Source organism: Polyergus mexicanus, unplaced genomic scaffold (genome assembly GCF_030449975.1).
Source record: "Polyergus mexicanus isolate NDT 795.1 unplaced genomic scaffold, iyPolMexi1.0 SCAF_6, whole genome shotgun sequence".
NCBI classification, from domain to species: Eukaryota; Metazoa; Arthropoda; class Insecta; order Hymenoptera; family Formicidae; genus Polyergus; species Polyergus mexicanus.
This window is the reverse complement of record NW_027223326.1, coordinates 5688124-5705222: the sequence shown is the minus strand read 5'-3', so window position 1 is coordinate 5705222 and position 17099 is coordinate 5688124. Positions and strand designations below refer to the sequence as shown.

The following is a 17099-nucleotide window of genomic DNA, read 5'->3' as shown; positions in this document are numbered from 1 at the left end:
TATATATATATATATATTAGCACATATTACAGCATACATATATGCATACATGTATGCTGCAGGATTGGGAAAGTTACTTTATAAAAGCAACTTGTTATCGCTTACCATTCTTTTTTTTTAAAAGTAACTCGTTATCGTTACTCGTTACCAATTTTAAAAAGTATCTCATTACCATTATCGTTATTCAAAAAAGAACGAGTCGTTACAATTTCCGTTAGTTTTCTTATATATAACACAAACTTTATATACAATTTTTTTTAAATACAAGATCAAATTAAACACTAAAAATTTTTAAACATTATCTTACAAAGTAGAAAGAAACAAATACCAGAATAAGCTTTCAGTAGTATTTATATAATGCTGCATTCCAATACTCTTATCAATATGTTCCTTTATATGAAAATTATACCGAAAAATTCGAAAAAAGTAACGATAAAAGTAATTGTTAAATTTGTTACTCGTTGCCGAAAAATGTAACAGTTACTTTTTCTGTTACAAACAAAATTTATAAGGCCGTTACTGTTACAGTTACCGAAAAAAGTAACTATAACGGTAACGACGTTATAAGTAACGCGTTACTTCTCTATGCTGTATGGCTATCTTTTTATTTAAAGAAAGTAATTACACTAATGACTCAAAGGAAAAATATTAAATATTCTAAAAATAAATAACTTCAAAAATATATATACATATATGGACTTCAGTTTATGATTTTATTTCAAACCATTTATTGTCCTTAAACGTATTTACTACACACTTATATATAATAATTTATATAAAGACGATATATGTGTTGAAGAAAGTGTATGAATATTATTTTCTTATAATCAATGAGCAATAATTTTCCATACGCCACATACACAGACTGGAAATTTGAATATCAATAACAATTTCTTTTTCTTTTCGAAGTAATGATATTTTTCTTATTGTGGATTGTAGTATACAATGTGTTTTGTTTCATTTACTTAACAAATAGAGAGGACAAGTTTTATAAGATAAACATTAATAGGCGAAATTTCTCTCTCTCTCTCTCTCTCTCGAAGAGAATAAAGAAGCATTACTAGAACCTTTCTGCCCGATATACAATACACACTATATACACACTATAAATCGAAGATTTTATTTACATCTAAAATAACATTAGTAACAATAATATATATATATATATATATATATATATATATATATATATATATATATATATAATAATAGTATAATAGTAATAATGCAATAATAGTAGTAGTAGTAGTAGTAGTAGTAGTAGTAGTAGTAGTAGTAGTAGCAGCAGCAGCAGCAGCAGCAGCAGCAGCAGCAGTAGTAGTTTAGTAGTATGATAGTAGTAGTAATAATAATAATAATGCCGTTGTATTGTACATTTCTATAAATCATCTTTCAAATTAACATATAGATAACGGCAATATTACAGTTACATAGATAGCTTAACTTGTTTTTCTCCAGCTATTTTCATGCATACCTTAATTATAAATTGTACATATAAGCTGTTCATTTAAATCTATAATATAGACTGATATAACACATAACCTTTTGAAAAAAATTGCTTATTATAATAATTACGCAGAGTTCAATATAAATAAACTTATTGAAATTTTTAAGATTTATTTCAAGAACTAAATTGCTTTTTATAATTTATAATTTATATAAATTGATATTATACTATCTTTTTAAAAATCTCTATTTTTCATGATATACACACACTTGTATTTAAGAAACATTAAATTTTAAATAAAAGAATATGAAATGGGAATGATTATAAAACCGTTTTGTATTTATGAAGAAAAGAAAAAAACTAATTTGTACAAGAATATCAACTTATACATGTGTACCATGACTTAATCTTCTTTGTCTTTCAACAAATACTGGTATCAACAGGGTTGCAACTTCTGAAAGAAGGCACAAATCATAGCTATTCGATTGCGCATACACATTTAACTTTTCTCACATATTAGTGATCTCTATTATAATTGCTTAAATTAACCTGATGCTAATCTGGCTAACGCCCTGTTGAAGTTATCAATTGGTTGTCAATGGTCAGTTGCTACTTTTTTAGGATAGCGTTCTTGCGCGCATTTAAGTCGCTGCAATAAAAGATCATGCAATTGATCGACTTCTTTAGGTGCCGCTTGAACAATGAAAATTCGGATGTCTCCATGAACATCCATTGCAGTTAGTCTTAATGATTTAGGTCCAGCACGTTCTGCGGTCATACCCGGCCATACTTTCGTATTCAGAATCAATCTTTGTGTTCCAGCGGTGCGGCCGACTAAACGAGATTCTTCATCTCGATCGTTAAGTCTTAATGTACCTCTTCCCCTTTCCTGCCAATTGCTAGTGGTCTGCAATATCAAAAAATAGAAATCAAAAAATTTTAAAAATTTAATGGTGCACACACGCGCGGGTAGTCCTCATATATTATATAAAATTAAATTTATGCAACACATTCATACTTGACTAAAATACAATATAAAATTTTTCAACACACACTCAGAACAATTATATCCAGACAAACATAAAAAAGTAAAAATAAATAGGAAATAAGATAAAATATAATATAAATAAAAAAAAAACAAATTAAAATAAAAATAATAGACAAAATGTAATAAAATTGGAAATAACTAACAATTAATTGAAAAAAGAGTCTAAATACAGTAAATAGATAAATAGTATATAAAGTAAACATAGAATGTGTTATGTAACATGATATATAACATTATATATATTTAATGGTTCATTGTACATATTAAATTCACATTTTTATTAATTAGAAAAGTTTATTTCATAAAAATAACTCGCCATCGCTACGGTTATTCATCATCAATTTTAAAATGTAACTCTTTACCTCTTTATTTGTTACTGATTTTCAAAAATAACTCATTATCATTACTGTATACAAAAAATAATAAGTTGTTATAATTAATTTCTTTAACGCTATTAGAAATCAAAGATATATATAAAATATATAAGTTATGTATAAAATTTATATATATAACTAATATATAAAAGTTATATATGTATAAAATTTACAATCTTTGGACATTTTTTATATTAAATAAACAAAAATGATATAATTTCAATACTGATATTATTGCCCATATAAAATATATATTTTTATAATTTCCGTAATAATTTTAAATCTTAATATAAAAAAAAACTGATTTCAAAAATATCATTGGAAAATTTTTTTTTTTAAGATCTTCAAATTCTGTAAGCGTAAATAAAAAAAGATATTCTTAGTTTTTTCTTTTATTAAGTTATAAATATGATCAAAATCACCTTTTATGTATCTTTAACTTTATGCAATTTCAAAATTCTGATGTATTAATTAATTATTTATAAATCAATTCGAGTTTTTAATATGCAAAATTTATAAGAATTACATGATCTGGTTTAAAATAAGACTCGTTTAATTTTTTATCGATTATTTATTAAATTTTAAAAGAACTTAATGCTCTTTATATATTTGTGTGAAAATCATGCTATATAAATTCAAAAAATAATAATATAAATAATTGCTGAATTCATAATGCATTATTGAAAAATGTACGAAAGTTACTTTTTCTGTTACAGGTAAAATATGTAATGCCATTATTACTGTTATAATTATCAAAAAGAAAATAATAGTAATACTATTATAATTAATGCATTGTTTCCTAACCCTAATTTTATCCATTAAAAAAATTTTCATTATACATACCTTATCAAACGCAAATAATTTGCAATTAATTTGAAGAATATTTGTTTCTCCTTCTTCACCAGTTAATAATGTTACTTGACTATATTTTCTCTTATTTGCGCGATTAGCCTCTTCTAAAACTTGTGCTGCTTGTGTTAATGTTAAACCTGGCCTCACAGTAGCACGACAATTTGCAGCTGCATTTGAGAATAAAAGTTTAGCAGATCCATTCTCATTACTTTCTTCAATTTTTGTCTCTTCTTTTTCAGAATTATCTGAACTTTCTGTATCATTTGAAACAGTAACACGTTCTTTTAAATTTTGACCGAATACAAAACTAGGGGTGTCTGCACTGGGTGTTACAGTATTATTTACATTATTTTCGTTCTCCTTTGTATTCACACCCAATGGTAAAAATTTTGGTTTTACATCTTCTGCAGGCTTTTCTTCATTTTTAGATTCTGCATTCATTTCAGTTTTATTATCTTTTGTTATAGACTCATCCTCTATAGTATTATTGGTAACCTTTGCGAATGGATTGTGAAATTTTGCAGGTTGTAAAACATTTTTATCAATAGTAACCGCAGAACTATTGGTGACTATAGTTAATTGCGATGGTCTTAATATAGACGATTTCAATTTACTTGTTACAGAATTTGAAAATTCATTAGCACCAAATAAATTTCCAAATTTTGAAGCAACTAGCACAGGACCTGTAAGTATATTATATATATATATATATATATATATATACATACACACACACACACACACACACACACACACACATACAGAGCAGAGAAAGTATATATACATATACACACACACAATATGCATACATATATATATAATAAATATAATAGTATACATCACTTTTCTTAGATTGTATAAACTCACAATGTTTTTTATTAGAAGATTTAATAGGTGTCAATGTAGATTCTTGGCTATTTGATTCTATTATTTGATGTGTTTCATCTACAAAATCCATAAGTTTACTATATTATTAAACAATTAAATATTTTGTGATAAAAAGTAATAAAAATATATAATTTATTATCAGATTACTCATTTTTTTATAATCGCTTCATGAATTTTTAAAATATCTTAAAATTTTAGAATACTCGTAACCATATATACCCCAATCAGATGGCATGGCTGAATTACTACTTGTCGAATCCCCGGTGGTATCTTCGGTATTTTCCGGTGACTCTTCGGGCGGATCAACTTTTAGGACAAGTGATGGATGATCAATTTCCTCTGTAGTTTCTAAAAACAACATAAAGAATTAAAATTATATTGTCATGAATGGTTAGTTCGTCAGTCCGTGGACATGTAAACATGGAAATTTCGCTAAAAAAAGACACAATATATTTTTAATTAAATGTTACATCATAGAAATCATGTGACATGAAATACTTGTAACATTTACTCGATATTATCTCACGACTTTTTTACGTAATGTAATTAAAGTAAGAGAAAACACAAAACGCACCCTTGCAATCCGCCATTTTTTGTCGTCGAAATGAATACAGACAAATGATATTATTAAGGTACATTTTCATATTGATGCTTGATGTTCATTTTCAGAAGATATATGAAATGATTAAAGCGGGGAGCACACGCTTTTGCATAAGCGCATAATCATAAGGAAATTGATTGGTCAATTTCGTTATGCATAAGAAAATGGACCAATCAATTTTCTTATGCTTGTGATTATGCATTTATGTAAAAGTGTGTGCTCGCCGCTTAAGGGTCTATCCAGACGGATTTGTATAGTCGCATAAACATATGCATAAGAAAATTGATTGGTCCATAAGCAAATACATAAGGAAAAAAAACCAATCAATTTTCTTATGCATATTATGCGATTATTAGCGTTTTCGAATGTTGGGCTGTGTTCCGATTCCCCACCCATACGTGACATATACTATAATATCGGGTGCACCCGGGTGGGGAATCGGAACACTAGGGCTGCGTTCGAGAACATCACTCATGTGCACCGAGCGTCATTCTATCTTTGTTATTTACTGAAAATTAAACAAAGATAGAACAACGCTCGTGGCACACGGGTGATGTTCTCGAACGCAGCCCTGGTGTTCCAATTCCCAGCACAGCAGGTTTAATCGCTCTCAGGCCGATATTCATAGTCAGTTCTTATATTTAAGATTATCTTAAACCAATCACAGAGCCGTATTAGCATCTTAAGACATTACTTAAGACGGTCTTGAAATAAGAACTGGCTATGAATACCGGCTTTAGAGCGATTAATGACGTCATTGCATCGTCTCTGCCAATAAAAGGCTTGAATTCATAGTAAAATATAGTGATTAATTGATCCGGATTGAATTAACCCGTTCATTCGAAAACGCTATATGCAAATTCATCTGGATAGACCCAAAAATAAAGATATGTATGTATATATGTAGATAGCGTTTTTGAATGAACGGGTTAATCCAACCCGGATCATTAATCACTATATTTTACTAATTTAAGTCTTTTATTGGCAGAGACGATGTAATGACATCATTAATCGCTCAGAGTGATTAAACCTGCTACATTCGAAAACGCCATTAGTTTGGTCATATGATATCTCTTGACATTAAAAATGAGCGTTGAATATTAGCATGAGAAAATATTTTTAAGCTACGTTCATTTCAATAACTGATATTCATATAACGAATTTGGTCATCTGCTACATCCATAGACATATACCCGTATTCATAGTCCGTCCTTGAGGAATAAGGATTCCTTGTTCCTCGTTCCACGTTTCATAAATTTTCCTTGACCGAACAAGGAATCTTATTGGCTCCCTTATCTCAAGGAAGGACACGAGCTTCCTTGAGGAGTGGATGCGACCTTTTTAGCAGACGATACGCAGAATATAACCAAATATAACCTCCAAAAGTTAGTTTCGTTACATTTCAATCTGTGGTTTTGTGGTTATTTGTTGTCGCGCTCTCAAACTGAAAGTGTATAAAGGAAAAAGGGATAATGGACAATGAATTTTTAAATGATTCTGATGATGGATTTGAAGACGAAAATCCAGAGAATCGGATTCTGTGGCGGATTCCGAAAAGATACATTCGCGATTGGGAAAATCCCATGGAATTTTTTGAAGATACGAAAAAGTTTTCATATGTATTATATGAAATTAGTTGCAGGCAGCATAAAACGGTGCTGCCTCCAGTCGGTCACTAAAAATCCCTAAAATATTCCTTCCTTCTGACAGGGAGACTCGAGGTCCATCTATGAAACAAGGTGGTCTTGCAGATTCAAGGAATCCTTCATGGAGGCTTCCTCCGTCCTTAAAATAAGGAAGGACTATGAATACGGGTAATAGTATATCCACAGATTAATAAACAGATAGCCAAAGGCCCGGATGAAGGCGAGACCAGTATTTCTCACTGGTTTCAGCGCCATACCGTAGTAGTAGCCAAAGCAGTAATTACGTTTCCAAGGTAAAGTCGCGTCGTTAATACGACGGTAATAAATTTTCGAAGTCAAAAGTCGCATCGTTAATATGACGGTAATACTTTCCATTTAATCAAAAACATAAAAAATTATTTACATTAAAATTTCTGTCTTTTTTCAATATCCACGTGTAAGTGAAAAGCAACGAGAAATATGAATTTTATGTTTTAGAAAAGTTTGGAAAACTGCTTTTTTAATAATTAATTATTTTATTTACAATTTAATAATAAACAAATATAATATAATTATGCAACATAATTATGCAGAAAAAAACATGATTTGAAATATTTATCGTGCAAAATCTGTTCCATAATCAGATATTACCCAGACAGCACAAGGATGTCCTTAGGACGTCTAAAGGGCATCCAGGACATACATATAGGATATCCTCAGGATATCCCATTGTAATCCTCAGATCTCCTCTGGATGTCCTGAGGAAGAGTAAATGATAGCCGTATATTAACCTCTGGAGAATCCAGGGAGATCCTGTGGAACATCCTAAGGATTTTTATAGGATATGTTAGGGATATTTTTCGTATGTTTCAAGGAGCAAATTTTAAAATTTAAAAATAAATTAAAATTATGTTTTGTTATTTACTGCCAATATTAAAAATCTATTAAAAATAGTTCACCGTTCTTTAATATTTGAGGCTTCCTTGCTGTACATGAATATTTTAGGTTTGGCTCCCGGGTTTGAGTTGTGTAATATTTTCTAAACAATCTAATATCTGAATTCCCTATGTTGGGATTGCATCAGAAATTGAACTGATAGAAAATAATTACATTTGTAATTTCCTGTCAGTTACTTTTTGCAAGCTTTATATAATTCTCATGACCAAATCTCAAATACGAGTTCGCGTGTCGCATAGCGGTAAACAAACGAACTAGCGGTTGAATACTATTGTTTGTAAAGTTTTTGGAATGTTGCGAACAGTAACATTTCTCATGAAATATTAAATAAATAATAATTTTGGATATATGAAAATGTGCGCATCAAATTCAATTATTAATATTAAACGAAATTAATGTTAACAATTAATTGCACATGTATATATCCTCTGGAAATCCAAAAGACATCCAATATAATGGACAGGGCAGATATATCCTACGGACATCCAGGGGTTATCCACTGGACATTTATAGGACATTAATACTTATTATAATACTTAAGATTTCTAAATTATATTAAATAGCCGACACAACTAAAAATAATTATGTATGCATATTAAATTTTTATAAATATATTTATAATAATATCTTAAAACATCCTACAAATGTCCTGAACCGTCCTGGACATATTCAGGATGATCCTGAGGATGTTTTGTGCTGTCTGGGTAACTTTTATTTTATATATTATTTTTTAAAGTTTATTTTACACAAAACAGTAAAAATTAATATCTAATTATATTTATATAATAAGGAACAGATTTTGCATATAAATCTTTGTGAACAAATATCTTTCAAATCATGTTCTTTTTTCTTTTTTTGTAGGAACCCTAATATGTTGAGCGTTTTTTAAAGATCCTAAATGTCAACGCAACTTAAATACGTATATACTTAATCGCTAAAATCTTTCATTATTTTACTTTTATTATTTCACAATCTATTAGCGTATGAATATTAATAGTTGTGAACGTTCGGAAACATATTATAGTTATTATAATAACTCGAATTCTTATAGACTTCGAAGTAAGATTTGTAGTAGATCTATACGAGATTATCTATTTTCAATGCATAATTATATTATATTTGTTTATTATTAAATTGTAAATAATTAATAATAATTAATTATTAAAATAAATATTATTAAAAAAGCAGTTTTTCTAAAACATTTCTAAAGCATATTTTTTAAAACTGTCATATCTGTTGCATATTATGTATGTGTATATATATATTATACGAACCAAAGATCAAGCAAATCTTCTATTATGAATGGCAATAAAACACGTTTTATATAACAAATTTCAAATAATCGCGGGCTAATAAGAGCCAGAACGCGGATAGTAGTGCATTAGTTTCATAGAAAAATAAGTTTTCTATAAAACTGAATATGTGCACAGGGCACGAAATTTACTTGGTGCTATACCAAGATTTTTAAAAATAATCTCAATTCGAGATATATAATAAACCCTCCTTTACCCCCCTGGATAAATAAAGGCGAGAAAAAATATCGGAGCAAAGTCGCTGAATCGGGAATCGAACCCGAGTCTTTCGCTTGCCGGGTGACTGCTCTTACCTCTGAGCTATTCAGACCCCACACCACCAATACTTCGCCTTATAATATCTCAGGGTTGGAAAAGTTACTTTATAAAAGTAACTCGTTACCGTTACCGTTATTTTTTCTAAAAAGTAACTCGTTACCGTTACTCGTTACTAATTTTAAAAAGTAACTCGTTACCGTTACAGTTACTAAAAAGTAACGAGTCGTTACAATTTCCGTTACTTTTTTACAATACAAACTAATAAATTATTTTGCATAAGAAAAACTTTTAAAAAATTGTAAGCAAGATTTCATTCAAGGTTTATTACAAAATAAATGATTAAATTTTATCGAAATTCTTTATTAATTTTTAATAAAATTTGTTGCTCCATAGTATCATCATTTAAATGCCCTCTTTGTGGTGTTAATACAGAGCCACCGATGCTAAACATTCTTTCTACAGATGCACTGCTTGGTAGAGCTGTATTATATTTAATAAAAAGTTTTTTAAGTTTTGGATAGTCGTTTAACATTTCTATATTACAATTATTTGATTTTAAAAACCGTTGCAATTCTTCTTGTTCAGATTCATTTTGCACCGTTTTTTGCTCAAAAATGAAAAAATCATCGTGATCGTCAGATTTTCCAGCTTTTGAAGAATTTTCAGTTGATCGGAGTAGTAGAACTAGGAGAGTTCTAACGCAGGTCCTCCGAGGGGTATGCGGGGCGAGGGGAAACCGTGCGGGCGAGGGGGCATGACGTCACGCGGGCGGAGGGGGATTTTGGCGGCGCGGGGGAATGCCGACAAGGTAATATAGTTTTTCAAACAGAAACAAAAAAAAACATTATCCTTTTCATTTTTCTAGGAAGATGGGTTTATTGGGGGTCGGGATATGTTTATAATCGGCTTATGTATTACAAAGATGGGATGCCGATGTCCGGATCCTCGAATTTACATTATATTATATTTATATTATATTATATTATATATTATAAACAAATAGCGTCTCGTAAGATTGCACGTGCGGCCGAATCGGCGCGGTGTATTACAAAGGCGGGTTATTATATTTATATTATATTATGAACAAATAGCGTCTCGCAAGATTGCACGTGCGACCGAATCGGCGCGGTGTCCTCTTCATTTCTTTTCTAGGAAGAGGATAAAGAAGAGAAAAAAACAAACAAAAAAAAAAGATATAATAAAAGATAAAAGATTAGCGGAATTTTTTGGTGGAAAAACTAAAAGATACCGACTAGATAATAAAGTTCTTCTAACAAAATACCCAACAAGCACAGCTGCACATAATGACAATAATTTTTTCTAACGAAATATTCAATAAACACGGCTGGATCCGCAGCAATAAAAATACTCATAAGAAAATAGAATTTTCTCTAACATGATCACGTGCGAAGGAACCCTCGAACCGATATCCAAACGCACCAATCGACGATTACTACGAGTAAAATACGAAAAGTAGGAGAAACACCCCGTCTAATGAGAACACTGGCATGATTTTTAACTTATTAAAGTTGGAAGATCCCCACTTATGCACAAGTCCAATTCGTTAAATCTTAGAGAGACCTTACTCCCACGCAATTTTTCTAAGAAGAGCCGTTTAAAGGTGATAGATGAAATATATATAAATGAAGAACGAAGGGTGTCAAAATTATAATAGTACACGATTTGAAAGTGTATACATCGGTTAAAAAAGTTTTGTGCGCCAAGTGTTTGACGGCGATCAGATTTTACGTTTAAAAAGTATAGTGGATTCTTTATAATTTTTGTGTGTGTGTCAAGTGTTCAACGGCGACCAGAGTGACACTCTGCCAATCTGCGAAGGATGGAAATAAATAATTTTGAGGCAATACTAGACGAGTCGTCTGATGAAGATCACGCATTATCAGACGACAGTGATTACAACAGCGATCAAAGCGAGGACCTCACGGAAATTGTTGAGAAGACAGTGTTTCATTCAGAAATTATTGCGTTGAACGGACGTACAAAATTTTGCGCCATATACTTTTATTATTCTACGGGTAGTGATTATGCTGTATGTGCTTCGTGTATGATAGCTATAGCAGACACTGACTATGGATACATGTATGCTGTTCGGAAGCATGTAACTGAACTGTACGACGTAATAAGTGGTCGATCCTGCTCCAATTGCAGACAAGCATTATATCAGGTAATGCCGTGCAACATATGTCCGATTTGTACACAATAAAAAAAAAAAAAAAAAAAAAAAAAAAAAAAAAAAAAAACATGGAAAACTCCGAGCAGACTGAACGTGACTTGTTGGAGCTGTCGCATCAAGTTACCACTTTGGGCGAGTATTTTGCATGGGCGCAGCGATGCGAAGAATTTATCAAACAGCTCGAGGAATGCAGTCGTATCAAGCGTCCGCGGCTCTCGATCGGAGTTCGGCAATCTTTGGTGGCTAGAATCGCGCGACTCGAGGGTGCGAGGACTCGATTAGAGAGACGGTTTATACACAGCGGTGGTGATTACAGTGGTGACAATACCGCGGAAAGACTTATTTGGCGGGAGATTGATACGGCGTTTGAAAGCCGTATACTGACCGGTGCGGTGATTAACGCAGATTATATCGAACCGCGACAATTTCTCGAGGACGCCAAAGACATTGTGCTCGAACACGTGAAAAATGTGCTGAAAAAACACTTTAATGTGAAAGTGAACACTGTGTTCAATGGTGAATTCGTGTCGGGTGATAAACGGACAAATAAAAGTGTAAATACGAGAAACTGTGAACTCTTTCGCACGTCCGATTTACACGAGTGGTACGAGCGACGCGTCGTCGAGCCCACGCTTGCCTCGCTCGAAGAATTTCAAGAACGCGATAGTGGGTGGGCATTGTCGCGAATTCTCGATTTAACTGTAAATATAAATAAATATAATCCAATGCGCGCGGGGTGCCATATTAAATTACCGCGAGAAATAACAATGAAGAGAGCGGTAATAAACGTGCAATCCAAAGACAATGCGTGTTTCGCGTGGGCAGTGGTCGCTGCTTTGTATCCAGCTGCACGAGACGTAGGTCGGGAGTCTTCGTATCCACATTATACGACAGTGCTAAATCTCCAGAACATTGAATTTCCGATGACATTGAGTCAAATTAAAAAATTTGAACTTTATAATGACATTTCGATAAATGTATACTGCATCGAGAAAGAGAAAGAGAAAGAGAATAATATTATCCCGATACGTCTGAGCGAGCAAAAGAAGGATAGACACGTCAACTTGTTGTATATACAAGATTCGCAAGACCTCGGACATTTCGCGTGGATCAAGAATTTATCCCGCCTCGTGAGCTCGCAACTGAGCAAACGTAATGGCCAAAAATATATCTGCGATCGGTACGTATATTTAATAAAAATGCAATATATATATATATATATATATATATATATATATATATATATACGATAGAAAAATTAATTATTTCCATTTTTACAGATGTTTACACTATTTTGGATCGGACGACAAGTTGCAGTCACACATTGTAGATTGTCGAGAAATGAACGAGTGCGCCATCCGGTTACCGAGCGATAAAGACAAGTGGCTCGCGTTCAACAACTACAACAGAAAGGAGCGACTTCCCTTCGTCGTATACGCCGACTTGGAGTGCGTGCTGAGGAAGACCGACGGTGATCCGAGGACGTCTACGTACACGTTTCAGCATCATCAAGTATTTAGCGTAGCTTATTATGTACATTGTTCGTACGACGAATCGTTATCCGCGTATCATTCTCGCCGTAGTACCGATTGCGTTTCGTGGTTCGTAGAAAAATTAAAAAATTTAGCGCAACGCGTAAAAACTATTTTAACCATGAATGTCCCCATGGTAAATTTAACGCGAGATGAGCGGGAAAAATTTCACAGCGCGACACACTGTCACATTTGCGAAAAACCGTTCGCGCAAGACGATACACGCGTACGCGATCATTGCCATCTTACCGGGCGGTATCGAGGTCCCGCGCATTCAAACTGCAATTTAAATTATAAAGACTCTTTTTGCATTCCCATAGTATTTCACAATTTATCCGGTTACGATTCACATTTTATCATCAAAGAAATAGCTACCGCGTTCGAAGGCTCGATCGACGTACTACCGATAACAAAAGAAAAGTATATTTCATTCACGAAACATGTTAAAGTTAAAGATACCGTTGAAAAATCAGATTGGCGAAACGATATAAAGTTACGGTTCATCGATTCATACAAATTTCTCAGTACTAGTCTCGAAAAATTGGCATCGTTTTTAAATAATGATAAACTTCAAATTTTAAAATCGGAATTTCAAAATTTATCAATTGAAGAGTTCAATTTATTGACGCGAAAAGGTATTTTCCCATATGAATACATTGACTGTGTCGATAGGTTGCGCGATACATGTTTACCACCGCGCGAATCATTTTACAGTTCTTTGACCGGTGACACCGTATCCGAGAGCGATTACGCGCACGCTAAAAACGTCTGGAGGCGGTTCTCCCTACGAACCTTGGGCGAATACAGCGATCTGTATTTAAAAACGGATGTCTTGTTATTGGCAGATATTTTTGAAAATTTCCGCGACAAATGTATCGAGAGTTATGGGCTCGACCCCGCGTATTATTATACTCTTCCCGGATACACGTGGGACGCCATGTTAAAACATACGAATATTACGTTCGAATTACTTACTGATATCGATATGGTTATGTTTATCGAACGGGGAATACGCGGTGGCCTGAGTCAATGTTCCGGCAGATACGCGCGAGCCAATAACAAGTACACGCCGTCTTACGATCCATCGAAACCGTCATCGTACATGATGTATTTCGATGTAAACAACTTGTACGGTTGGGCGATGTGTCAACCGCTGCCCTATGCCGAATTTCGATGGGTCGACGATATCTCTGACTTTAACGTTAGCGCAATCGCTTCGGATTCGCCCATAGGTTATATTCTCGAGGTTGATCTAGAGTATCCGCAACATCTTCACGATGCGCACGCTGACCTACCGTTCTGTCCGACGCGCGATAAGCCGCCTGGCAAGCGGCAAGACAAACTCCTCGCAACCTTATACGATAAGAAGCGTTATGTCATACACTATCGCAACCTACAACAATGCACACGTCACGGCCTTCGCGTCGCAAAGATACATCGCGTATTGCAATTCGTTCAATCCGCATGGCTTCGCGATTACATCGAACTCAACACCCGGTTTAGAACGCGCGCGACAAACGATTTCGAGAAAAATCTGTACAAGTTAATGAACAACGCGGTATTCGGTAAAACTATGGAAAACGTGCGCAATCAGGTCGATGTAAAATTATTAACAAAGTGGGATGGACGATATGGCGCGGAGGCGATGATCGCGAAACCAAATTTTCACAGCAGAAGCGTCTTTTCGGAAAATTTGATCGCTGTCGAATTGTGCAAATTCGAGATAAAATTCAATAAACCGATCTACGTCGGCATGTGCATCCTCGACATTTCTAAAACGTGTTTGTATGAATTTCATCACGAATACATGGTACCGTTATATCGAGAGAAATGTAAAATAATGTACACCGATACAGATAGTTTAATTTATCACATCGAATGCGAGGATGTGTACAAGAACATGAAACGCGATATTGCTAAATTCGACACGAGCGATTATCCGGTTAACAATGCGTACGGTATACCGCTCGAGAACAAGAAAGTGCCGGGTTTGATGAAGGACGAGAATAATGGTGCGATCATGACTGAATTTGTCGGGCTTAGAGCAAAAATGTATGCATTGCGAGTAGATAATAAAAAAGATACAAAAAAGGTTAAAGGTGTCAAGAGTAACGTCGTAGCGAGAACGATAACGTTCGACGATTACACGCGGTGTCTGCGCGATGAAATTGAGATGACTCGACGACAGTCTTGCATAAGATCCAAATTGCACGAAGTGTATACAATCAGCGAGACAAAAATTGCTCTGAGTCCGTACGATGACAAGCGATATATCGTACCTGATTCGACCGACACGCTACCGTGGGGACATTTCCGAATACCCTTATAATATAATGTATATATGTATGTGTGTGTATGTATGTATGTATGTGTGTGTGTGTGTGTGTGTGTGTGTGTGTGTGTGTGTGTGTGTGTGTGTGTATCGGGAAAACAAAATAAATATAATTCTATCTTTCTTTTATATTTTATATTTTACATGCTGAATATATCTTACATATATTTTATATGCTGTATATATTTTACATATTTCAGATACTTTATATGTTTAAAATAAAATACAATTTGTATGAATCAATTAAATCACATTGTCCTTGTGTATCCAAGAGTTGTGCGATCCATCGAATCCCAGCCATTTCACGTAAACCTCGTCACCTTTCCTGCGCAGTACTTTCTCCACGAGATACACGTCCGGATAAGTCGCGCGATGCAACTCGTATTCGTAGAATGCTCCAGCAATAGATTTTCCGCGATAGTCCTCGAGTAGATAGGTTACGGGATTAGTACGCTGCACTTTAATAATCTTAAACACCTCGGTGGTCCAATTTGGTGTGTAACCCTTCTCGAAGATCGTCTTATACTTGCTAACGCGTACCGGGTTACCTACTTTAAATCTTGCTGGTGCCGCAATCTTTACGTTGCTGTATACTGTATTTAAAAGTTTATCGGCTATCGCGGGGGTAACATCGATAGGTCTCATACCGATAGTGCGATGCTTGCGCGCGTTGTAATCCGACACGAGTCACGGCAACGCGTCAACCCACTTGTAAGTTCCGTTCAGCGTAAACATTTTCCACATGTCATTCTTTAACGTGCGATTAAATCGTTCGACAACCGATGCCTTCAACACCGAATACGTGGAATAATGATTGATGTCGTGTTTTCTTATGAGACGTTGTACGTCGATGTTGTAAAATTCCTTTCCCATATCGGTTTGCATGTTTTTCGGGCATCTCTTACTATCTCGAATTATCTCAGCGATAGCATCAGCCGTCTCACTTCCACCTTTACTCTTGAGCGGTACGGCCCACGCGTACTTGCTCAGCACATCGATGACGGTGAGTATGTAGTGGTAACCTTTGTTGAAACGAGAGTACGGACGCATCTCGACGATGTCAGCTTGCCACAGGTCATCGTAACCCCGCACTATAACGCGTCTTCGGGGAAAATTTCTTCTCGCCGAAGCATGCAGTTCCTCGACGAGTCGTAGCTTCTCGATATTTTTACGTCCGTTGGATTTTAACGATGTCATGTTTTTAGCGGTACGGCTAGTCGGCGCGTAATAATATGTGCAAAGAAATTACATTATGATTTATATCTCTAACCCTTCTTTTTTTTAACCATTTAATAGTCGTTTATTTCCGTTTATTGTCATTCAATAGTCGTTCTTTATCATCCGCTACCATTCGTTGTCGTTCGATAGCCGTTCGTAGCCGTTCCTGACCCGTCTGGTAGTCGTTCCTGATTCGTTCGTAGCCGTTCCTGACCCGTTCCTGAGCTGTTAGATAACCGTCCAATAACCGTTCTTGAACCGTACGTTGTTGTCCGCTGTCGTTCGTCAGCCGTTCGTAGCCGTTCTTGATCCGTTTGTTGCTGTCCATTGTTGTTCGTTGACGTTTCGTCGTCGTTTGTTAGCGTTTCGTTGGCGTTTCGTCGTCGTTTCGTTGTCGTTCGTTGGCGTTTTGTTGGCGTTTCGTTAGCGTTCGTTGACGTTTCGTTGACGTTTCGTTGGT

At 34.3% G+C, this 17099-nt stretch overlaps 3 protein-coding genes across 4 annotated transcripts; 1 reads left to right on the top strand and 2 right to left on the bottom strand.

Moving 5' to 3' along the window:
• Positions 1-743: 743 nt before the first annotated feature.
• On the bottom strand, positions 744-5290 carry Ranbp3 (ran-binding protein 3). 2 transcript variants are annotated; one of them, XM_070297063.1, is made up of 6 exons: positions 5184-5290; positions 4829-4957; positions 4589-4666; positions 3713-4404; positions 1997-2354; positions 744-1901 (listed from the first exon to the last, which is right to left on the bottom strand). In XM_070297063.1, the coding sequence occupies exons 1-5, from the start codon at positions 5251-5253 to the stop codon at positions 2043-2045; spliced, it is 1281 nt and encodes a 426-aa protein (XP_070153164.1). In that variant the 5' UTR covers positions 5254-5290; the 3' UTR covers positions 744-1901; positions 1997-2042. The 2 variants fall into 2 exon arrangements, with proteins under 2 accessions (XP_070153164.1, XP_070153163.1); XM_070297062.1 differs by having other exon boundaries at positions 745-2354.
• Positions 5291-14842: 9552 nt separating this feature from the next.
• LOC138934205 (uncharacterized) lies at positions 14843-15493 on the top strand. The gene has a single exon (XM_070297692.1). The coding sequence runs from the start codon at positions 14843-14845 to the stop codon at positions 15416-15418; it is 576 nt and encodes a 191-aa protein (XP_070153793.1). The 3' UTR covers positions 15419-15493.
• A 171-nt stretch (positions 15494-15664) lies between these two features.
• LOC138934333 (uncharacterized) lies at positions 15665-16066 on the bottom strand. The gene has a single exon (XM_070297957.1). It carries the CDS (start codon positions 16064-16066, stop codon positions 15665-15667), a length of 402 nt encoding a protein of 133 aa, XP_070154058.1.
• Between the last annotated feature and the right edge of the window lie 1033 nt (positions 16067-17099).